General features: G+C 38.6%; 2 protein-coding genes across 8 annotated transcripts in view; one reads left to right on the top strand and one right to left on the bottom strand.

Annotated features, from left to right (window-relative positions):
* Positions 1 to 342: 342 nt before the first annotated feature.
* Positions 343 to 22,333, bottom strand: LOC123789008 (uncharacterized). 3 transcript variants are annotated; one of them, XR_015723880.1, is made up of 5 exons: positions 21,505 to 22,314; positions 20,980 to 21,112; positions 13,640 to 13,771; positions 6,189 to 6,232; positions 343 to 5,137 (listed from the first exon to the last, which is right to left on the bottom strand). XR_015723880.1 is itself a non-coding variant. In XM_087860851.1 (5 exons), the coding sequence occupies exons 3-5, from the start codon at positions 14,282 to 14,284 to the stop codon at positions 6,013 to 6,015; spliced, it is 375 nt and encodes a 124-aa protein (XP_087716977.1). In that variant the 5' UTR covers positions 14,285 to 14,341; positions 20,980 to 21,112; positions 21,505 to 22,333; the 3' UTR covers positions 343 to 6,012. The 3 variants fall into 3 exon arrangements, 1 of the variants encoding a protein (XP_087716977.1); XM_087860851.1 differs by adding an exon at positions 14,262 to 14,341 and having other exon boundaries at positions 343 to 6,232; positions 21,505 to 22,333; XR_015723879.1 differs by having other exon boundaries at positions 343 to 6,232; positions 21,505 to 22,311.
* The window catches only part of ASB15 (ankyrin repeat and SOCS box containing 15), a 37,890-nt gene continuing 30,285 nt past the window's right edge, over positions 16,536 to 24,140 (top strand). For all 5 annotated transcript variants that reach the window (XM_087860849.1, XM_087860848.1, XM_045792736.2 and 2 more), the window contains exons 1-2: positions 16,536 to 16,667; positions 21,326 to 21,398. The gene's annotated coding sequence lies outside the window, so the exon portion shown is untranslated. The remainder of the gene's footprint in view (positions 16,668 to 21,325; positions 21,399 to 24,140) is intronic.

Raw genomic sequence — 24,140 nt, 5'->3', positions numbered from 1 at the left:
TATGTCTTTCAATTCTTGTTTGTTTCTCTCTCTCTATTTTTAACTTCTTTCTTTAGAGTCTCTGTGCGTTTGTTGGACCCTGTTTTAAAGATATATAGATATATACTATCCTTTTTAATGCTTTTAAATTTGTCATTCTATTTTGTTTTCTTTTCTCATTTTTATCCCCTATATTTCACACTGTGTCCTCTTCAGGGTCTACCCCCCCTCCCCCCAGGAAAAGTCTTCCAAATTTGATCAAAAAAGCTTGTTGGGTTTTTTTCCCTTTCCGAATTTGGCCATTTTTTTTTTTTTTTTACTTTCTGCTTTTCTATTTCCATTTGTTTACTTAGTTCTCACATTTCTACTTTGTAGTCTTTTCATTGATGAAATTGTGTCATTGTCATTTCACTTAATGATAAAATAGATGACCATAATTTTTATCTACTCAATGGCAACACCTGTATGAGTGTAATTTATCTGTTGGAAAGTTCTGCTACTCTCATCCTTATCTTTCATTTACATCTATCCTATAAGACTCCAGTATTTATTAATCATTTTGAAATAAGTTGGATTTTCCTGGGCTGACTGTGTTTGGGAAAGAACAGAGAGACTGCTTCCCGCAGCTGTCACTCATCTATGTGGTTCTCGGTGTAGCTCCCTCCTGGTTCTCTGAACCAAACCAGATCCAAGAGAGTTTGTGCCACCACCTTCCTGTCTTTAGAGGCGCACAGATTTCTACAGTCAAAGGTAGTAGCTTTCACGACAGAACTCATTCTAAATGTGAGTGCTTCACCTTTAGAAAATGTATATGTGCTGGTGTTTCTAAGATCTGCTGCCACGAGCCTTCTCGCTGTTCTGTACTTCTTTTTACAAGCTCCTGCAAAGATTTATTTCTAATCTTTATGCTTTTAGCAACTTTTACTTTTTTGTGAAGTCTACTGATTATTTTAGTCTGGTTTTGCTGAGAGTGATGTTTACATTTGTTTTGTGGTCATTCTCCTTATTACTTTTGCATAATTTTCCAGAAAAAAAGAAAAGGATAACAAACTTATTTCCCATGTTCAAACCAGAAAACTTATTTTTATCTATTTGGAAAACTACCTTTTATTAATATCCTGTAAGATTACAATTGTAGTTGTAAAAAATAGCTATTGCATAACTAACTCATACTTCATTCACCAAATGAAGTCTCTGGGTTTGTTTTTTTGTTTTCATGTTATTGGCTATTAAGCTGGGTTTTTACTTCACAGACCTATATGACTAATATTTTGAGCTTTGATGTATGGCTTTAATATGTCCTTGATAAAGTCCATTGTTTGATTTTCCCCATCTTTCTAGCATATTGAGATAATTTGGTATTTTGATAAGAACATGAGCACTTGTGTTCTATTATTTTCAGGGATGTGTTTCACTATTATTTTCACTATGTATTTCACTAATGTATTTCACTATTTAACTATTATTCACTATTACATCCTTAGCACTGTCACCCTTCTAGAACTAAGCACTATGTTTTACATTAAATAGTTCTATAAATGACCTGGTTTCCCTTAACAGCTTTTAGAAAACTTAAGACCCAATTTTTGGTTCATTTAAGACAGGCGAACCTGTCATAATGATATGCACTTTTATTTTAGCTCCACTTTTTTATTCAGCTCCATTTTAATTGATGCAGTTTTGTCCTATTCTATTTATCCTCCTAAGTCAACTCTAATTCTTTCTGCAATGATTCTCTCCTTCCCAGGTTTTGAATACCCCCAAATTTGCTGCTCATAGCAATATAACTTATAATGTTAATAAAGATGTGAAACTTCTTGAACAATACTGTCAAATAGACAGCAGCCTTTTATTGAGATTTTCTTTGGGGGTGGTTATTCAGTCTTGAACCCACTAACCTTTTCTTCATCCATGTTTCTTCATCTCATCCCTAGGGTTCCTCGGTGAGTTTCTGTTGAAGGACTTGTGGAAATTATGACCTCTATTTACTAGCTAGTGTTCCTTGTGGGAAAAAATGCCAAGCATAGTACCTTACACAAAGAAATTATTTTTATAATATTGGACAAATAAAAGGATACATGAATGGTAAAATAAGGCTCAAATGATAAAAGTTATTCACAAGCCATACTGGATAATCTATTTCTGTCCTAACTGCTCATAGACTCCAGGCTTATATTTTACATCAGCTAAAAAAAAAAAAAAAAAAGTCATCACAGCCTTTAGCCATCCAAAGTCTCCTGATGCCTTTTTCATGCTCTGTCTTGTTCCAACTTTACCGGCAGTATTTCTGTGATCAGAACTGGGTGTTTTTCAGTCTCTAGGAAATAACTTGTCTTGACCTACATACCTGTTATTTTAATATTTTCTGTTCTCCTAAACTGTGAACATACCTCTCTTTCCTGCTTCTACTTCTCCTTGTCTGTAAAGAATTGTTCTTTGAACAGTCATCTCCGTAGTTTTAGCACTTATTCATTCATTCATGCATGCGTGCATGCACGTGAGCTCAGTTAATTTGAGGCCTTAGTTTTCCTAACATTATCTTTATATGTATCGCATTATAGGGACATTGGCTGTCTTTGGTATATGCCCTTTTAATATTAGAGCTCATGAGAGAGATTACAATGAACTACAGAAATTTCATTCAATGCCTCCCCCTTTCCTTTCTCAGCGAAACCTGTGTGTGCATGGTTAGAATTTTCTGTCCTATAGTCCACCCTCCCTCTTATAGATATTCAGGCAACTGTATCATTGCCATCAGTAAACTTTATGAAGTCTTATTTTTCATATTTCCTATCTGACATACCTGGTTTTTCCTAATACAAATCTATGATAACACAATTTGTATCCAAGATATTTTATATGCAAAGGTAAGAGAGAAGAAACAGTATTAATAGTGTTATCCAATATATAAAAATGGGGGTCATGTTTATTTTACCAATTATATTTGAATACATTGATTCCATTGTAATGTGTTTTCCTTAATTGCAAAGCTTAATCGGGAAAGATAATTGCAAAGCTTAATTGGGAAAGAATCTTACATAAAAATATCTTGTTAGTTAGAATTAAAGAAGAAGAATCTTAAATTTATTTTTTAAACGAGTAATGTTAAATTTCTACATTGCTATACACTCGCTGCAGAGGTTGTAATAGTTACGTTTGTTCTCTGAAGTCTTTTTTTATTATCAATTCACCTCTATGCAAAATAAATTCTTTATAAATATTCTCAGAAATATTCAGAATGGCTTTTCTATTTCTTTCTTCTACTTAATTTTTGCTTAACTTTAGCCTGAGGGTCTAATAGACAATCAGCCAAAGTGAAAGTTAAGAATTAACTCTGAACTAGTTTGCAACCTGCCTGCTACCAAGAGATTTGCAAAGTTATAACTTGTTCAGCTCCTGGGAGCTGAGCTAATTATGGCAAATCACACTAATTAAATTATTCACTAGGTCTTTATTAAAAACAAATCTATTATGTTATAGAATGCATTGTGGAGTTGCCCTCAGACTCCCAGCTTGTCATTCCCTGTGTTATGAAATGCCTATTTAGACATTTAGTTTAAGTGAGAACATGAAACATATGGTAAAGCTGCAGGTTTCTCTTGCTTTTGTTTAAGTCCCCAGGCCTTTAATTTAATTCCCATTTACTGCACGCCTGCTTTGCACAGATCCTATAGGTTACATCCTGTGTCCTCAGAGGTTACAGATAAAAACCCAATATAAGAAATGCACATAGATAATTACAGTATATGGCAAACAAAAAATATATAATCAGAAAATAAAGAAGAGAAGATGGACTCTGACAGGATTGGAAAACTTCATAGAAGTGGAGAAGGAAGAGTGAAGCTTGTCTTCAAGGAGCAGGACTTCTGTACGCAGAGATGGGGAGTGGCAACAAAGGACATTGGAGATGGGTGACAGTGTGAGGAAGCCACAGGGGGAAGAACGTGCATAGGCTGTTCAGGAAGCATACACGTTAAGCTGAAGTAGCTTAGGGGAAGTCTCGAGGTGCATGGCAACCCCGGGTTCTCCAATGCAATGCTTGATATGTTTTCGATTTAGCTACTTGTTGAGTTGCTTGAGTCATTGAGCAGAGCGGCCATTCAGTCAAACTTGCCAGGCACAGGGGCAGCTCTGAGCTGGCCTCTGCTTTGGGCCACTTGAGTAGGAGTTCCTCAGTAGTGAGAAGACACTGCACTACATCTCTCGCTCCAGCATGGGGATGGAAACAGTGATCTGACATGCAAGCACCCGTGTGTGTGCGTGCACACACACACACGCTCACGCTCACACTTCTGGGAGGTCTCTTAGCATATGGTCAAGTCGTCCGGGTTAAAATCCTAGCCCTGCCCCTCACTAGTTACACGAACTTGGGCAATTTACTTAACCCTTCCTAAGACTTACTTCCTCCGTAAGAAAGGACCGTGATAATGTAACACCTACTTTGCACGAGTGTTGTGAGCATTAAATGCATATACGGACTGCATTATATAGAACCTTTGTGCAATTTAGAAAACTTCGACCCTCTCTCCAGGCAGGCACCTTCTCCAGAGCACTCACATCAATGAGTGGAGATGATGACGATTTCATTCCCTTGGTGCCTTCACCCAAGGCATCCTTGTGCAGGGCGCAAACTGCACGACTGTACACAGAAACCCTGGGGAAAGGACTTGGCCTAATACTTCGTCACAAGACCTCGATAAACATTGGCCATCATTATAATTATTAGGTGGCAAATCATTGCAAAACGCAGTGTTGAGACTCAGCCGGAAACTATCTGGGTAAGCCTGTGATGAAAGGAGACCACTGTATTCACAATGGACCCCTCAGTCTTAGAAAAGTGTTCAAAACACAGAAGCGGAAAGCATACCAGTGGGCGTCCACGCCTGTGTGGCTCTCCGACCGCTAGATGGTGCTGTCCTTCAACGTAGGCACCGCTTCAGCTCGCTTTGGTGCCAACTGATTTCCGTGGAGAAATGGCCTTCATTTACCAATAACTCAGTCGATAGCCAGGTGGTATCTGTGTCCCACAGGCTGCCTTCAGCTCTTCGCGGGGGAGGAGGTGTTCCTTCTCTCTCTCAGCACATCCGTGTTCCACAATATACTTGAGTACCGCTCCAAGGAAATGACTCTCACTAGACAGTAGAAAGCTACAGGAGGGCTGTGAGCCACCATGAAGAAAGCGCATTAACTTCCTGCCTCTTTGAATTCAAAACCAGAATATCATCAATAATTAATTGACCACATAACAGACTCACTTTAGCGTTTAACCACCTTTGGCATTGTTATGGTAAGAGGGGAGGCAGGACAAGATCATTCAACTGTGTGGTTAGAAAAAGCTCTTCTCCAGACACCTAGGCTCCAAGCTGGGGGAGGAGGGTCCTGTCCAATTTGAGTCCTAAGACTGTATTTTCATTATTTCTGTCTTCCTCTTTTTTAATGTATCTCATTCTAAGGAATTTGTGAGCTTCACTGCCCAAAAGATAGGTTTCCGAGAAGTCCTTTAGTAGAACTCATATATATCATATCATGAGGATAACTTGCTACTTCATAAATTATTTAATAAATTATTTTGTAAAATGAAAGTTTTCTTTTATTATTGTTGAAGTGCAGTTGGGAATTTACCATATATGTTTGCATAGTTTTTCCCTTTTTTGTCACTTCTAAGTCCGATAGATTTTCAGGAAAAAATATGAGACTTTGAGGGTATTCTTCAAAAGATTTCTGCAAACCATTTAAAAACAATATAAATGAACTTTTTTAGGTAAAGCAAACAGATTGGTCAACAAACTGAAAAGAGCCCTTGGACTGCTCCAGTTATGTGCTCTGGGCAACACTGGGCCAGACGTTGTGCTATTGCTCCACATCCGTTTGTGAACAGAACACGTCCTGTTAAATTCGGAACAGAATCTACATCTCAATTTTAATGGTAAAATATCTGCAAACTAGAAGCGGGAGGAGAAACAAGCAAATCAGATCATGACTTTTCCTACCTAAAATGCTCCCATGGCTGCTTCTTACCTCCTGCAGTGGTTCTCAGACTCCGAAACACTTGGACAAACTCATTCCACAACATTTGAAGGTTATGGCTTTTTGGGAGGGAGGGTGTGTGATGTGGGAGTTGGGATTATATTGGAATACCCAAAGGGAATGCATGTTCAGTTCAGAATATACACACAGCCTTTGAGATTCTGGTGAACAATACCACATACCCCAGTTAATGCCAGGGAGTAAGTCCGTTGTCAATTCCACTGCCCTAGAGGAAGAACGAAAATAAAACCATAACTTCCTTAGTTCAGTATATAATGTTCTCCATATTCTGACTCCTGCCAAAAACTCCAGCTCATTTACTACAGGCTCCTCAGTGCAATCTGTGACCTTCCTCCCACATATGCCATTTTCCTTCACTTATGTGCATTTTTTTTTTTGCCTGGGATGCCTGTCCTTTTTTAGATTATATATATATATATATATATATATATATATATATATATATATATATATATATATATATATATATATCCTTCTCATCCCTCTCAGCTCAAGCCCTTATCTTCTCTGCGATACATCCTTTGTCCCCTCCTAGAAACTAAATATCACCTTCTTTTGGCCATCTCTCTATCTTGTCCAACTGAGAGGAAGAACTGTCTTGGAGATTACCATTATACCTGGCACATAGCTGATAAACCCATGCCTAGTGAATAAATGAATGCAGTACTATTCAAGGGGAAACACATTGCATTTAGGTTGCTCAGAAATGGTAATGTAGGATGTAAATCTCATTTAAGGGCTAACCTGTTAGCTTATTTTTTAAAAAAGATTTATGTATTTATTTGAGAGAGAGAAGGGGGGAGAGGCAGAGGGAGAAGGAGAGTCTTAAGCAGACTCAGAGCTGATCGCACAAACCTGAGATCATGACCCTGAGATCATGACCTGAGCCTAAACCAGGAGTCGGACACTTAACCAACTGAGCCATCCAGGCGCCCCCAAATAGCCTGTTTTAAAATCTAAGTCAAACAGAATGCAAAGTAATAGCCAGCATCTCACACAGAAGTATTTTAGCAAAATCTGAAACCTTAAAAGTAAGGAGTAAGGACTGTTCAAGTTATAGAACATAAAATGTACAAAGCATTTTAGAGTCTTTTTAAAATTATATATATATATATATTTAAATAATGTTTATTTTGTTATATTAGTCACCATCCCGTACATCCCCAGTTTTTGATTCAATGTTCCATGATTTGCATATAACACCCAGTGCACCATGCAGTATGTGCCCTCCTTAATACCCATCACCGGCCTATCCCAGTCCCCCACCCCTCTCCCCTCTGAAGCCCTCAGTTTGAACCATGAGAGGCTGTGGACTCTGGGAAATAGAAAGCATTATAGAGTCTTAAAATTGAAAGGGAAACAGCCATTGGAAAGGATGAATACCCACCATTTGCATCAACATGGTTGGAACTGGAGGAGATTATGCTAAGTGAAATAAGTCAACCAGAGAAAGAAAATTATCATATGGTTTCACTTATATGTGGAACATAAGGAATAGTACAGAGGACCACAGGGCAAGGGAGGGAAAACTGAAGGGGGAGAAATCAGAGAGGGAGACGAACCATGAGAAACTATGGACTCTGGGAAACAAACTGAGGGTTACAAAGGGGAGGGGGATTTGGGGGATGGGATAGCCCGGTGATGGACCCATTTCCAAATGTCCCAGCTATTTCTGATCTCAGGTCATGGGAGGAGCTATTGTGGGGAATGAGTTCTGAGAAGAAGCTGGAAGTAAGGGCCATGAAGTGCTGCAAAACTCCAAACAGTTCCAAAGCCCTCACCTGTGGTGCTTATCGCGCCAGTCCTGCCCTCTACCTCACCCACTTGCTCATCCTGCGTTGGGTGATGTTCTAAAGAATTAGTAGAATTGTAAATTCTGCTTAAATGTCATCTATCATATGACACTGTTTCATTCTAAAGCAGCTGCTAGTATAAAATTTAAAAGAACTGAGTTTTACACATCCGTGTCCCTTATTCATCACATAAGTCTAACAAAATGAGCTCAGGGAGGTTTTTCAGGGAGAAAAGGTATAAGAAAAGGAAGCAACATTCCCCGATTGAGGGAACTACATATGGGTTCTACAATCCCCCAAACATAAAAACACGGTCTCTTCCCCATACCGAGAAGCAGGGCAGAGGGGGAGAGAGATGGGAAATCACGAAAGGAAGCCTGGGTGGTTACTGAGATGATTTTGGACTAGAAAACAAACCTAAAGTTTGCTGAGTCCAGTGGTCAGTTCTCAGTCCTCATCTTACTTGACCTAGCAGCAGAATTTGATACAGTTGGTCACTCCCTCATGCTGCAAATATTTTTCTTCCCTTGGCTTGCATTCTGTCTTGAAGCTTCGCTTAACCCCAGGCCTCATTCCTTGAATGTATTTATTTTTACATCTACGGTTATTCATTTGGTGAGCTCATCTAGCCTCACGGCTTTCAATATCACTAATTTATTTCTGCAGCTCAGACTTCCCCCGCCCCCCTAAACATGGACACACATTCACCTGCCTATTGAACTTTTCCTCTTGGACTTTAATAGGTATTTCAAGCTTTACGTGATCCAAACTGAGCTCCTATTCCTCCTCTTTAAACCTGCTCCTTCTGGAACCTTTTCCTTTTTAGTTATTGGTAACTCTATCCTTCCAGCTGCTTAGGCTCCTCCCTGGTCTCCTCTCTCACAACCCAACGTCCAAGTCAAGCCAATACTCCCAACAGATAAAAATCCCTGCATGTTAGAGGGTAATATATTTTATTCATCCCTATATCCTGAACAGTATGTCTGGAACTTAGCACTGCTCCAAAAAGACTTATTGAATAAGGGAATGTATGATTTTGAGACTACGTAAGAATGAGTACATGTTTAAAAAAAAAGATTTTTCTTTAAAATCAAGAGTTAGATATGTCAAAGCACAAAGTTAACAATCGGGAAGGAAAGAAATAGATTTTTCTATGACAAAGAATCTGTTATTTTAGGTCACCTATAAATAGAGTTCCTGAGCTTGGCAATATGTTAGAATCACCTGCAGAGTTTTTCTATCCTGGTGCTCAGGAATTACAGCAGAGACTCTGGGGGAGGGATCCAGCCAGCAGTGTTTTCTAGAGCTCTTCAGGTGGTTCCGATGGGAGCCAAGCCTGAGAACCATTGCTCTACAGGCATCATACGTAAAGTTAGGGTTTACATACTAATTACTTTTTCTAAATATTTCATACTGGAATCCCTCTTTTTCTCCCCTTACAAGCTAGTCTATTATTTTTCATGAGGTTTCTAATCACTCAGCATGCTGGCACTGTGTACAAAAAGAAGAAAATGCAAGAAAATTAACCTAAAATTATTAGAATAAGAGTTCTGAAAGGCAGCTAAACCAAAATAAAAACACAAAGAGGGTTAGCTTTCTGTGTGCCAGAAATAACCCATTCAAATATACTGAGGAAAAACAATTCTTTTCACAAAGAAAGAAAAATTACAAAATACTAAGGAATACTTAAGAAACAATCAAGACTTAAGGGGAAAAAAAACGATTGCACCTTATATAAGTTTAAAAGAAAAGTTTTGAATCAATTGAAACAACTGTTTTCCTGCATGGAGAGATTAAATATTTTAGACACGTCAACTTTTCCCAGAGGAATCTAATTTTAGTGTATGCCCAGTCACAATTCCATCTTGACTAGATGATTTTAAAAGTCACCTAACAGATACTAATGTGTGAAATAACATAAGTATTTTTAAAAGAAAAATAATGAGGGATGCCTTGCCCTCTCAAATATCACACCATTCTATATAGCTGTAATAATCTAAATAGTGTGGTCCTATGAAGGAACAGATGGCTATAGGAATGTGCTAGCATTTCCTTGTGTTTTTCAGTTGTGGGATATAATTATCTCAATGAAGAATTCAAATAATCTTGTACTTGAATTGGGTGCCAATTCCCCCTCTTAGAGATTCATTTTTTCTGGTTAAATTTTCTGAAAAATAACTGTTTAACCTTGTTAAGTGGGTAAAGAAACAAACAATTTTTTTGAAACAGGAAACGCCTCCTTATTCCCTAAATCCCAATTTAGAAAGCACTAGAATTAAGTCCCCAAACTGATCCATTACTTGTGGGGATTCCTACGTGACCTATTTGTTACCAACGATTGTCATGCTTATTTTCTTCATAAAGTTTACTACGATTTATTTTCTTGTTTAATATTTACTTCACCAACATAAAAGTAAATTCTTCAAGAATAGGGACCTGGGAGGTCATTGATGGCATAGGGCAGTACGGCATAGTACACGCTCAACAAATATTTGCCAACTATAGCACAGGTGAGAATCCCGCATTCATCTACTTCTCTGGGTCCTACCTTTCTTGACTTTGTAAGATGCTCCATAGCCCATGAATCAGTTCACTGTTCTATCCCACCCAAGGTCCCCTTGAAAGTATTTGCTTACACTGAGACTGAATGGTTCAGATCTTGAAGACTGGGAAATTATCTAAACATTCCAAGCTGCATAAAAACACCTTAACAAACCTCAAAACTTGGGGTGCCTGGGATGGCTCAGTCAGTTAAGCGTCTGCCTTCAGCTCAGGTCATGATCCCAGGGTCTTGGGATAGAGCCCCATCTTGGGCTCTCTGCTCAGTGGGGAGGCTGCTTCTCCCTCTCCTTCTGCCCCTCCTTCCCCACTTGTGTTCCCTCTCACTCACTCTGCTCTCTCTCTCAAATAAATAAATACATCTTTAAAAAAAAAAAAACCTCAAAACACAACTTTGTTTTAATATTTTTGATATTATAGGTCCCGTGAAGAAAATGCGAATTGCCTTATTTGTATGATAATTGCGTAGTAGATCCTCAAATCAAGTTGCGACTGAGCCAAATATTTAGTAGAAATACCATTTTGGAAAATCCAGGGTATTCTGTCTCATTACTTACACTGTTTTACTAGAGATAAATCTAAGCCTAGCAGAAATAATCTCATTTTTTTACTTTCCTCAAAGAATCACTAAGCTTACCTTTTTTTTTTTTTAAAGATTTTATTTATTTGACAGTGAGAGACACAGCGAGAGAGGGAACACAAGCAGGGGGAGTGGGAGAGGGAGAAGCAGGCTTCCCGCTGAGCAGGGAGCCCGATGCGGGACTCGATCCCAGAACCCTGGGATCATGACCTGAGCCGAAGGCAGACGCTTAACGACTGAGCCACCCAGGCGCCCCTCTAAGCTTACCTTTTATACTAAAATCATTTGAACATACACAAAACAGTGGGTCAAAGTTGAAATACAAAAAATAAAGATCTGAATGCAAGAGCTACAAGAGGAGGGTCTTTTAATTATAGAAAGGATAGATTTACAGTGAGATTGTTGAGTTTTAACATGGTAAGTTTTCTTTACCAACTTCATATGACTTTTATATAACAATTAATATTAAAATGTTCTTGTTCATAACCAAATGTTAGTTGATGGGATTTCATGCATTAGTAGCTTCGAAAACATTGAAACATAACAGGTGCACATGAAAAACATCAACCTTTTCAGAAAGAACAATATACAATACTGAATTTTTAGTAATTCCAATTTTACTTTGATTACCAATATAAAGTTCCATTATATAGTCTTGATGATGATTATGTTTAGTTTATGTTAAATAAGATACTAAGAATAGTGAAAGTTTCCTTGCCTTAGCACACTATCAATTTGGGATAGGTAAGAGATCAATATTATAAAAGACAAGGAGAGGGGCGCCTGGGTGGCACAGTGGTTAAAGCGTCTGCCTTCGGCTCAGGGCGTGATCCCGGCGTTACGGGATCGAGCCCCACATCAGGCTCCTCCGCTATGAGCCTGCTTCTTCCTCTCCCACTCCCCCTGCTTGTGTTCCCTCTCTCGCTGGCTGTCTCTATCTCTGTCAAATAAATAAATAAAATCTTTAAAAAAAAAAAATAAAAAAAAAAGACAAGGAGAAAAAGAAACACTCTCAAAGTACTTTGATGGTCTACTAATGTAAAGCCATTTTCTCTTTTTTAAAACTCAAACATGTGTATATCTTTGTTCTCTGACCTTCTCCTCCAGGGCTGCTTATGCCTTCTCTCTCTTACCCAAATCTGGCTTCTTTTCTACTTATTTGTTCTCTATACAATGGTAAACTTTTATTTTTATTTTTTAATTTTTTGAGAGCGAGAGCGTGAGTGTGTGGGGGAGGAGGGGCTGAGAGAGGGAGAGAGAGAATCTCAAGCAGACTCCATGCTCCCTGCAGAGCTTGACGTGGGGCTTGATCTCATGACCCTGAGACCATGACCTGAGTTGAAATCAAGAGTCGAAGCTTAACTGACTGAGCCACCCCACAATGGAAAACTTCTTAAAGACAAAAACCGCATGTCTCACCTCTCTCACCGTGCATGTCCTGAAGTGGCCTGGCACCACGGCACCGTTCTGCATATATTAACATGTGTGTGTCCATGTGTAGAATACGCAGCCAAATGGGATAGTTTCTTTAATGTCCGTTTTAGGTCTTCGAAATACAACACAGCTGATACTTGAACAACTCGGGGATTAGGGACACCAGCCCCCATGCAGCCAAAAATCCTTGTATGACTTTTGACTCCCTCAAAACTTAACTACTAACAGCCTACTGTTGACCAGAAGCCTTACCGACAGCAGAAACAGTGAACACACATTATGTATATGTGTTTTCTATTGTATTCTTACAATAAAGTAAGCTGGAGAAAAGAAAATATTATTAAGAAAATTATAAGAGAAAATACATTTATGGTACTGTATTAAAAACATCCATGTTTAAGTGATCCATGCAGTTCAAACCTTCAAGGGTCAACTGAACAATATGATAGTAAGTGCTCCATCTGTGAAGTGATTACTACTTTTTCAAAGAACTGCCACAATTATGCTCTCATTTTACTCTCGTATCAATGATGTGAAATAACAGGAAAGAATTATATAGGTGGAAACCAGGGCATAGACATTTAAGTGATTTGCCTTAATTCACAAAAACATGGACACATCTGAAACTAAAATCCAAATTCCCTGCTTTCTTTTAATCCAGGGTTCTTTCTCTTTGATGTTCCTGAAATATCTTTCATAGTAGTGAAAATGAATCACATCAACCTGTTTTCTTGAAATTTACTATGATTCAGTTTTAATTGAATTAACCTTTAGTTAAACTAAATAAGAAATAATTGCTGGGGCGCCTGGATGCCACAGTCAGTTGAGCTTCTGACTCTTGGTTTTGGCTCAGATTTCGATCTCAGGGTCATGAGATCAAGCCCTGTGTCAGGCTCTACACTCAGTACGGAGTCTGCTTGAGACTCTCTCTCCCTCTGCTTCTGTCCCTCCTCCCCGCTCTCTCGTGCTCTCTCTTTCTCTCAAATAAATAAATAAATAAAATCTTTTTAAAAAGGAAAAGAAAAGAAATAACTGCTAATCCAGATGAACAAGTCACAGTGTTCAAAACGCATTTAGCATATATTTCGTGTGTGCTTCCAACATGGCGGGCACTTTAGCCGACACCGGGGATAAAGTGCATATAACTAAGCACCAGGACAGAACTCTTCCCCCTTTTTTGCCCACCACTGGCTTAGCGTGCCATCTACAGTGGTGCCTTACTCAAAACTGCTTTCTTGTCACTTGCCTTTGTGCTGCTGTATGGAAACAAGATGGCAGGAGCGATGCCAAGGGTGCGGCTTCCTCAGAGGCCTGGAACATCAGCACCCCAGTGGAGTGTGGTGCTGATTCATTTGACTCACAGTTTCGATGTTTAAGTCTGAGAAACAAAACAAAACAGTAGAAAGCACAGCAAAAGCAAACAACCAATTATCAAAGTCCTTGGATGAACACCAGCAATACAGGATTTCTTTCCTTTCTCACATTTTTCTGCTCTGTTTTACATACAAATGAAATAAAATGTGCATTTTTTAATCACAACCCCCCATGACCAAAATAATGAACACGTGCAAGAATGGAAGAAGGAGGAGAAAATTGGAAATACTGTATTTCAAAGTAAAAATGAAACCAAGTGACATGTACATAGACGTTGCTTACTAACCTGCAAAATAATGGGACAAAACAAAGCAAGATTCTCCAAGGGATTCAGACGTGCCATTTGGCTCAGAAGGCAAAGATAAAACTGTAGTCTGATAAGGCTTTTATAAAGAATGGGCCCGATCAGAAAGGAATCTGATTAATGGCTTTGTCAGGTGGGGGTAGATGTGATTGTTTGGCTAATCTTAGCAAGATCCGTATTTTTAACTCACCGTCGAAGGCCTGCAAGCCCCATGTTTTCAGGAACACGGAGTACCTGTGAGCAAGTAAGGAGTGTAGTAGCAGCAGGTGCCTGGAACATGAAGACCAGGATGTTACATGCTTTCTGGAAGTTAATGTACAAGGCAGCCCAAATCTTTTGTTCCCCAAATAAGACAGGTGCTTCCAGGGACAGTCCTTCTAACACTGTGCTTCAACCATTTCAACCTAAGACTCCTCATTTTAGTTGCTATAATTATCATTGTGGAACAGGACATGGATTTCTTGCCATATAAAGATACAAGGACGTGTATTTCGATGTCGGTATCATTATATGTGCCTTCCTCACAACAGCAGTTGTAGTCAACAGTTCACTGCTTTATCACACCCTTTGCCTGAAACACCCTTTCCAGGCAAACCCGAAGTCCACTGTTCAAAAATCTGATTCACTTTGTTTCCATTTTGAGAATATCAACAGGAAAAGCCAACTTCCAAAACAGGCAAATATGGAAATGATTATAAGCATATGAACAGATCATTCTTTTAAATATTTGAATTACTCAAAACATGCTTTATTGTGTGTGTAGAGAAGATTAACTGTTTGAGGAATAGACCTCTTAAAAATGGTGGGTGTCATGGTGATTATATTATTATTTTCATTATTATGGTATTATTATTATCTAAATCCTCATTTCAGATGAATAAATTGAGTCTCAAAAAATTTAAATAGCAAACCTAAGGTGACAGAGAATAAGTGGTAAAGCAAGACTTGTTCATGGGCCTACCACATAAGGAACATATTTTCATTTATTTGGCACCCAGTCTCTCTTTTTTGTCCTTTCTGTTATTTTAAGCATTATTTTAAATATTGTGTGATCTAAGGAGATCTATAATAACTATTATATAAATGGATAAAACAGCCATAAATTGATTGGTATAAGAGCAGAAATGTCTCTGAAATGTACCAAACCACATTTTTAAATATTGGGTATAGATTTTATCCATAAATTGCATTGTACTCTAAGCCTTCATATGAATTTTTAATATTGTTAGTTTAAAAAAGTATTGTATAAAAATTAAAGGGTCTCACAATGCTGTTTGTTTTTTGTAAGAATTTTTACTGAAAAATTAATAGTTATAAAACATGCCCCATGTTCTAACTCTCAAACTTGACCATTTCAAGATACAGTTAATAGTGGTATAAATACATAATATTTCTCAGAGTCTGCTCCGAGAATGACTGAAGTACAGCCTCTTCTATCACAAAGAAGAACTAGGACCTCTGATTTCATGTTTATGGCATTCCAAGTTTGGAAGTAAAACTACAGTTTTCACTACAGTCCATGTGCTTATTCATTGACACCACGTTCAAAAAATGGGTCAGAGAGATAGAAGAAAAACAAAAGCATATAGTGCTCCCCGAAGCCTGGGAGTAGATCATTCAGGAGAAAGGGAGGGACCAATGGTAGAAATCTAACAGAGGGTCTGAAAAGTAAAAACACACAGTGTCTTCAGACACTAGGAGGGCATTGACGCCCTTCAGAAGAGTTGTTTTAGTGGAGTGCTGGGGACAGAAGCCAGATGGCTTTGTGAATGCTGACAGTGGCCTGAGCTAATCCAAGGAGAGCCATGTCAAAACAAACTTAAGGCAGATTATTTTCATTAGAAAATCAGTAAGACACTCAACTTTATTGTTTTTTTTTAATAGGAAACAAACAACCCTCCCCAATTAAAATTCTGATTTTTCTGCTTGCTTTACATCGGCTGCTCACTTTTTTTAGACTGTATATGTTTTATAACTTGACCTAAAAATTCTTGATTAGATTAGATGTCACTGAATGTTGTATCCCCATCAGTGTATCAGACTGGCAGGTACTCAACGAAAATCAAATGAAAGGCAATAAATTCATATACCAAGAAGATTGTATTTAATGGGATTTGAGGTGAGTCTAAAAGATGAAGAACGAGAAATAGTGGGTGTTAAAATTGATTACAAGTGGATTTGGATCTGCAGACACACAGACTCACAGTTTTGTCTCTTGAACAACTAATTTTAAAATATGTAAAAATTCTATTGACGTGATTTTGCTTGGTTCCCCAGCAGGAACCCTCACTGCAGCTGGGTTGGCAGATCATTTGTTTTCATGAGCGCTCTTTGAACCAATCAGGACACAGATAATCTTATTATACCTCTGTGGGCTTATGTTTCTTTTGATGAGAGTCTAGAGAAGTCATGGGTAATACTTTATTGTGTGCCAGGAACTGCTTAGGTTTCAGTTGTACAAGGTCAGATCTTAATTTAACCACCAACTGGGTACTTAATTTTAGATACACAGAGGAACACATTGGCTCCAAGGCACTTCCTCTGGTTTAGGAAGGCAAGGCCCTGGATAAGAATGACAAGACGATCATTCCAAAAGGTGAGATTATGAAATATTTGATCTGTACCTCACCAACTCGCTTATTAGGTAGTTTAGTATTGGGAATATTTTAAACAGATGGAAATACATATTGTGGTAGCTTCTCATTACTTTCTTTCTAATTGATCACCTGTGGGTTTGCTTTTCTGGGGCCTTTTTAATCACAGAATAAAGGCAGGATTATTTTTGTTTGTTCAAAGAATATTAACTCCATGGCATAGTTATGAAGCATAATAGTATCATGAGAAAAACAGATCAAGAATGAATATGCTTAGAGGAAGTGTCAATATACACACTATGGGATCTCAGAAGGGTCTTTGCTGGTCCTCGTTTCTGAGAAAAAAAATAAATGATTTTTGTGACTAATGAAAATAAATTTCTATCAAGGTTTTTTAATCACTTATAGCAAAAGATGGATGTTTTATGTTTGGATCAAAAATTTCTTTCAGTTCTTTTAAATCAGGTGAAAAAGAGGAACTCAGTAAAATTGGAAATTTGTTTCTGCAAAATAATTCATAGAATCTTGAGGTTGGAAAGACCTTAGAATTTACCAGAGCCCATCACCCATCTGGTTCATAAATGAACACATGACATCTAAAGAACCTTCTACAACTAAAATGAAATGATTTCTGTGAAATAGCAGTGATGTGGACGAGGAACTCCTAACTCTGCTTTGTGCTGAGAACATTATATTATCATCATAAAGTATCATAATTTTACACTTCTGTTGTATCTGTGGGAATAGCTTGTTTTCAGATGAAAATTTATCTAAAATATGTATATTTCCCCTAGAGTTGTTCAGTGGGTTTGCTGATTGTTTGCTTAAACTCTTTTAGAAAACTTATGAATGTTTGTGTTACAAAATGGGACCACCTTTTCATTAATTCCATTACAGTAATAGACGGATCATCAGTTACAGGATAGTGGTTAAGCCTGTGTGGCCTCTAATGCCAAACAACTGCGTTTCTATCCACATCTCCACCACTCACTAGATGGGCAAGCTTGGGCAAATTACCTCACAACTCTGTGCCTCGGTTTCCTTATCTGTAAAATAGGGGAAAGTATGTTATAGAAATTAAATGTCATCATTGACTAAGGTACTTAGCGTAATGCACGTCACAGTAAGTACTCAGTAAATGTTACTTATAATAGTTATTAAATTCAATAAAACAAATATTTATTGAGGACGTGCTATGTACTTGACTTTCTGCCAAACCTTGGGAAGGAGGGCAGTAATGGGTGCTGATTCTGGGGAAAAGTCTAGAATGCGTTTTTAAAGGCAGCAAACTCCCTGAGGGCATGTATCCTATTGTCTTGCGTCTAGCACTGCCTGGAACAGAGCAGACACTGAACACATGTTTTTGAATGAATGAATACGATGGTTTGAAAATCCCTAAGGAAAAAAATAATAATTACCAAGAACTGGTGGGTCAATATTCCTCCTTTATCTTTTTGATTTAGTAGAGAAGAGAAATGTAGTAGACACTATGCATCTGTATTTCAACAAAGTAGTTGACAGCATTTCTTGATGATGGTCTTGTTATCAAAAAGGAGATAATACTAGATGGTGATGTGTTTGGGAGGATTTGTAACTGGATAAACAGCTTTTCTTGAAGGGTGCTAAATAATAGATCAATGTCAACCTGAAAGCATCTCTGTCCTGTGCCAATCTCTGTTCAACATTTACCATTATTAATCGAACAGATGGACATATAGAAGCCATGCAAATAGATCTGCAAATAGAACAATACTTGAAGGGATAGGAAATGCATTAGATTTTAGCAGACTGGAATAAAGGTCAAATCTTAAAAAAAGAAGAAAGAAAGAAGAAGAAGAAAGAAGGAAGAAGGAAGAAGAAGAGGAAGAGGAAAAATGTAATAGGGTTAAATAAAGAGTCCTGCACAGAAATGCATAGCAATAATGTGAGAAAAAATATGATATGTAGAATTTGGGCCAGTAGGGGTCCAAATCAAGTGTGTAACATGATAGCCCCCGAATTCATCTGAGCTTAGGCTAAATTAACAGATCTATAGTATCTAGGAAAAGGGAGGGGTCACGCCTGCTTAATGTTGTGTAGGTCTGACTACAGCTGTTGTGTCCAGAGCCACTTTTAGAAAAAAATGGAAAAACGAGTGTGTTTACAGGAAAGCAATCAAGATGGTGAAGGGAGGTGAACCCACGGCACAGGAAGAAAAGTTGTGTTGCCTCGGGAGGAGAAGGCTCACTGGAGACTGAACAGCCTTCCTGGGGAATGATTAAAGGGCTCTCATGTAGCAGAGGAACAACATTTTATCAGTGTGACTCTGAGGAATAGAACTAGGATCACAGAATAATGATTTGAGGAGATGGATGCAACTTCACTGTTTTTCCTAATTGCTAAAGCTGGCCAAAAATGAAGGGCTCTGTGGGGATATAAGCTTCCTGTCACTTTGGTGGTGAGGGCTGAGGATGGACAATTACTCGTTGGGCATGTTGTAAATGGAATTTACAGGTGGGGCTACCTAGTGGTCAACTCTGAAGTCTGGTGATTCTGGAGAAAAGGAAGGAGACGGAAATAATGAGTATGTCAGAGTACTTGTTCAAGGGTGAGGAATAAGCTGAAACTGCCAAACAACCTCTAGAATTCTAGTTCCTCATTCCAGAGGAGTTCAACTACAGAAAAATAACAGGAAATGTTTGCTGACACTCACATCCAACACAGTTAATGAGGCAGCTAATCCAGATGGCAGGATTCGAACCAAGTTTCAACTGCTACACCCAGGTATCTCCCCCAGAAAGAAATCAATGGCCTGTGCGTGGTTTCAAAATAAAATATGAAGAAATCCAATGGCTCATTATTGTTTGAATTTTGAATGGGTAAAGATTTGACTTGAGGCCCAGGCAGGAACTTCTGTCATGTCAAATGAACACATGCATATAGTAGTATATCCATAGACCGTATATATAGCATAGACATTTAGTATAGTAAATGTGTGTTCGTATACCTACATAGTACATAAACAATGCTTTCGTTAAGGTCTAGAGGCATTTCATTTTTATTGTTATGGTAGCTAATTAATGTAGTCAAAACATTTGTACTTACCCTCAACTGGGTTGTCTAAACCAAATGTAGCTTTTTTTTTTTTTTTTTTTGTCTGTAACTGGCCTCACCTTCTTCAGAAGCTGCCACTCACTAATGAGTGGAAAATGAACTGTTGGTCTCTTACAGAGAGAATGACTTAGGTAACAAAGCCTCTACTTGGACGGTTCAGGGAAATGGATCAATCTTTCAGATTTCTGTTCTTCCCCAAGCCAAGAAACTCTCTCCACCAGATCTCACCTGCTTTACTATAAATTTGTGCAAATTTCTCTCTTATCAAAGTCACCAAGGTCCCTGACCTGTCAGGAAGTGACCTATTTCACTGTAAGATTCAGCCTGTGAGCAACTTGGTATACTATAATGTCTTATACAAATTTCCTCTTGTTGGACATTTGATTGTTTCTATGTCTTGGCAGTTAAATATAGCTGAGATGAACCTCTTCACATACAGTTTTTTGGTCCAAATCTCTGATTATTTCTATAAGATAGATTCCTAGATTTAGAATTAAAAACAAAGGGTTCGTTTTTAAAAAATCATATTACCATTCAAGCTTGTGATAAGGGCACATCTATTATTAAGTTGCCTTTTCATGGGCCATGCTTGCTCTGTTCTTTTCTATTCTTTATTCCTCTAGAAATCCACCTATTTGTGAATCTAGATTTCCTTCCTGTTCTGTGTATCATTTTCACAAACTAGCACACATCTTCCTATATCTCTCTTGTAATCAAATTTGACATAGGAATCAACAGTAGAGAGTAAAAATATCTAATGTTGTAATATGAAACTAGAGATAAGCAAAACTAATATGACAGGTCTTATCACTAGTGTATTTACCTAGAAACTAAGCCTCAGTTAATGCAGCTCCAAAACCAGAAGTGAATTTGCAAAAACATAGGACATAAAAAACACAAGGTGAATCTATTAATTTGCTAGTTTGAAGAGTAGTGTATATTTGATTATCCAATCACTCATTTATTCAGCCAATAGTGTATTTTGCCTCTTCATATCTTTTCTAAAATGTCGAATTGTATCTCTTTGAGGCAACATAAAAGTAGCATTCATTTTTTTTTAACTGTGTATGTGCGTGTTCACGCACGCGTGCACCTGTGTTCAATTTATCAGCAGAACAAGTTGTGCTACTGAGGAAGGAGAATGGTCTAGTTCTCCCTGTCATTATAGGATTACACCATGTGGAGGGAGTTGCTGTAACATTACTTATAAATAAAAGTTACCTGTGTCTGCGGGCTGGACCCCGATTCTGACAGAATTTTAGCTCTCTCTGAAATCTCTTGGTTGACTAGTTGATTCACTGAAATCAGTCCAATGAAGCCATTGATCTGATTTGCCACTTTGTGCCACAGGATTCTGAAAGAGCAGAAGTGTGTCACCACCAAGTAAATACCAAAGTTATAACAAAGTTTTATTCATATTGATTTCAATATATCTTTAAAATTGCACATATAAATGGTCAAAATGCAGGAAAGTGAGAAGGAACATTGCTTTGAATATAATAACTGTATTTTCTTAGCAAAACCAAAACATAAAAATCCTCTTTCACCATTGCTATCCCTCTGATAGGAGAAATCCTGATGATTCTCTGTGGGACCTCCAGTAGATGACCACATCACCCTGAAACCGTAGCAGTTTCAAGGTAAGAGACAATTGCCTCAGGGTATGAGGGCCCCCATTCCACACAGCAGAACCTCCGGGTTTGGATTTGGGCTGTGTATAAAACGGTGAAGAAATCTAAATTTTACCGTATGTCCCTTTTCTTATTCTGCCTTATCACCTCCCACTCGACTCAGTCTTAGACCCTCCGACATCTTCACCCCATGCCATCTTCAGTAACTATTCCCAGAGATCCTAGTTCTGCACTGGGACCGTGTATAGTGCTGCTGGCATTTTCAAAGGGACACTGGAAGATGGAACAATAAGCCGTAAAGAACAGAATCTCTCACTGAAGCAACTGAATGACACTGGGGTGACAGGTGCCGGGGGCAGTGAGATATTTCGGGACACAAAGGCCTTCCTTGCATGGAAGTGGTTGGGCACTCTGGAAACTGTTACGGCCAGCCCCGTTTAGGACCCACACACGCATCAGCAGTGCAGTGTTGGCATGCACCATGGACGGGAGGTAGTCAGAGAATCCGTTGCAGAGAGGTGTCATGTACCCACACTCACCCCTGCCTCATCCCTTGCAACATCACCCCAACCTCCTGACTGCTCCAGTCAGGCACCACTGGTATGCTGATCCTTTTTTTAAAGACAGTACTGTTTGGACTCCAAGGCAAAAAGTACAGACTGAAGGCAAGTTTAGGATACCGTGGACCACCCTAAGCAACACAAAGCCTTGTTGCAGGGCGCCAAAGAGAAAGATTTATGTGGCCCTGGAAGCTGTTTTTTATTTTTGGAAGTTATTGTCATTTCGAGCTGGCTGTTAAGAGCAAGATCAAAAGTGTTTTCTTTAAAGGGCAACAGACTGTGGGTGGTTTTCCTGCCACTTGGGAAAGACCTTAAACATGAAGCTACCTGTGCTCTCTCCAGACTCTGCTTAGTAGCTCTGTGACATTGGGTGGGTCTCCTGACCTCCTGACACCTCAATTTCCCCTTATGCACAATGAATCTATAATACCGACAAAGTAGAGTTGGGGGGTTTAAAGCAAGGGAGTGTATGCAAAGTGAGATCATAATCACCAGTTTTTTTTAATTACCAAAGATATTCTAAAACTTACATGACCACCAAACTTACCCTTTTCCCATATCTAAACCTAGGATTTTACTCAACCCACCTGTAAAGTAAACTAATAATTACTGCTATCTGAATAATACATTTAGCATTTGGAAATCCTTAATTTGGTGGGTTTTTACCAGAGTATGTGACAGGGCTTCCAAGGAGCCATGAATTCCCCAAAATTTTATGCAGAATTTTGAGTGGGTATGCATCCCTCTGGAGAGAGAATCCACTGCTTTCATCAAATGTGTTCTTGACCTTAAGGAAGGTTAACCAGCACTTTATTTTATTTTGTTGAATTTTGTTTATTTGAGTATAGCTGGCACATGGTGTCACATCGGTTCCAGGTGCACAGCACAGTGATTCAACGACTCCATATGTTGCGCTGTGCTCCCCGCGAGTGTAGCTCCCATCTGTCACCACACAACACCATTACAGTATCATTGACTGTATTCCCTATGCTGTGCCTTTTATTCCCATGACTTATTCATTCGTAACTGGAAGCCTGTATCTCCCCCTCCACTTCCCCCCTTTTCTCATCCCCCTCTGGCCACCATCAGTTTGTTTTTATAGGCCTGAGCCGGCTTTTTATGTGCTTATTCATTTGTTTTTTTTTTTAGATTCCACATATGAATGAAATCATGGTATTTGTCTTTCTCAGTCTGATTTCACTTAGCATAATACCCTCTAGTTCCAGCTATGTTGTGGCAAATGGCAAGATCTCATCCTTTTGATGGCTGTGTAATATTCCATGACACATATCTGTTCATCTATCTATTCTTCTTTACCCATTCATCTATCAAAGGCTAACCCATGCTAGAAATGAAAAGCTTTATTGTCCAATATAATTGTTCTAGTTATTTTGTCAGCAGCTAATTATTGGTAATAAATAAATAAATCTCACTAGTGGGTTTCTCCAGAATAAGATTGGCAAACCATTATTTAGAAAGAGTCAGTTAACTTCTCTAGACTGAGAAGCGGAGCCCCTGTGAATAGGTCTTAAAGGAGCTCAAAATATTCCTGGTTGGTGCTTTATTTAAACAGTCTTACATAAAGGCTGGCAATAGATTGCTGCCAGCCTTCAGTTGGGATTGAGTCCTTGTCATTTTAAATTTGAGATGCCGATAAACAACTCTCCTCTTGCTCTTCTCATTGCATCTCAATGTCTCTGGGTTCATTCCAGTGATGCTCTTTGATTGTCTGTCTGACGCTTTAGTGCACCTGCCCTATCGGTTTCTCTTCATTTCACCCCAAGCTTTCAGTAAAAGGTTGAAGAAAGCTTGTGTTAGGTAGGGGGTTGTTCCACGTGCTAAGAGTTTCCTCACTATTTCTATCCAGCTGTTGTTAGGGATACAAAATAGTTAAGAGTCTTAGATAACTTTCTTCTGGATAGTAGTTAAAGTGGCTTCTAAAAAAGCAAAAACAAAACTTTCCACAGATCAACTCAGCTCTCTAAGGAGTCTATGTACTGGAAGTCCAAATTTCAAGCAGAGTTAGAGCTGAGCTGACGATTCAAATAGGTAAAAAGGCTGTGGATCCCATTACTGATCCCAGAGCCATGCCATCCCCCTATCACCACAGTGATACCAGCGAGAAAGGCAGCCGGCAATGCCACAGGCTGAAGGGCATGATCTAATTGTGCTGTCTGGAGGACTCGGGGCT

The sequence above is a fragment of the Ursus americanus genome, chromosome 3, assembly GCF_024610735.1.
Source record: "Ursus americanus isolate L20-20 chromosome 3, mUrsAme1.1.p, whole genome shotgun sequence".
In the NCBI taxonomy this organism is placed as follows: Eukaryota; Metazoa; Chordata; class Mammalia; order Carnivora; family Ursidae; genus Ursus; species Ursus americanus.
This window is presented reverse-complemented; position numbering and strand designations above follow the sequence as displayed.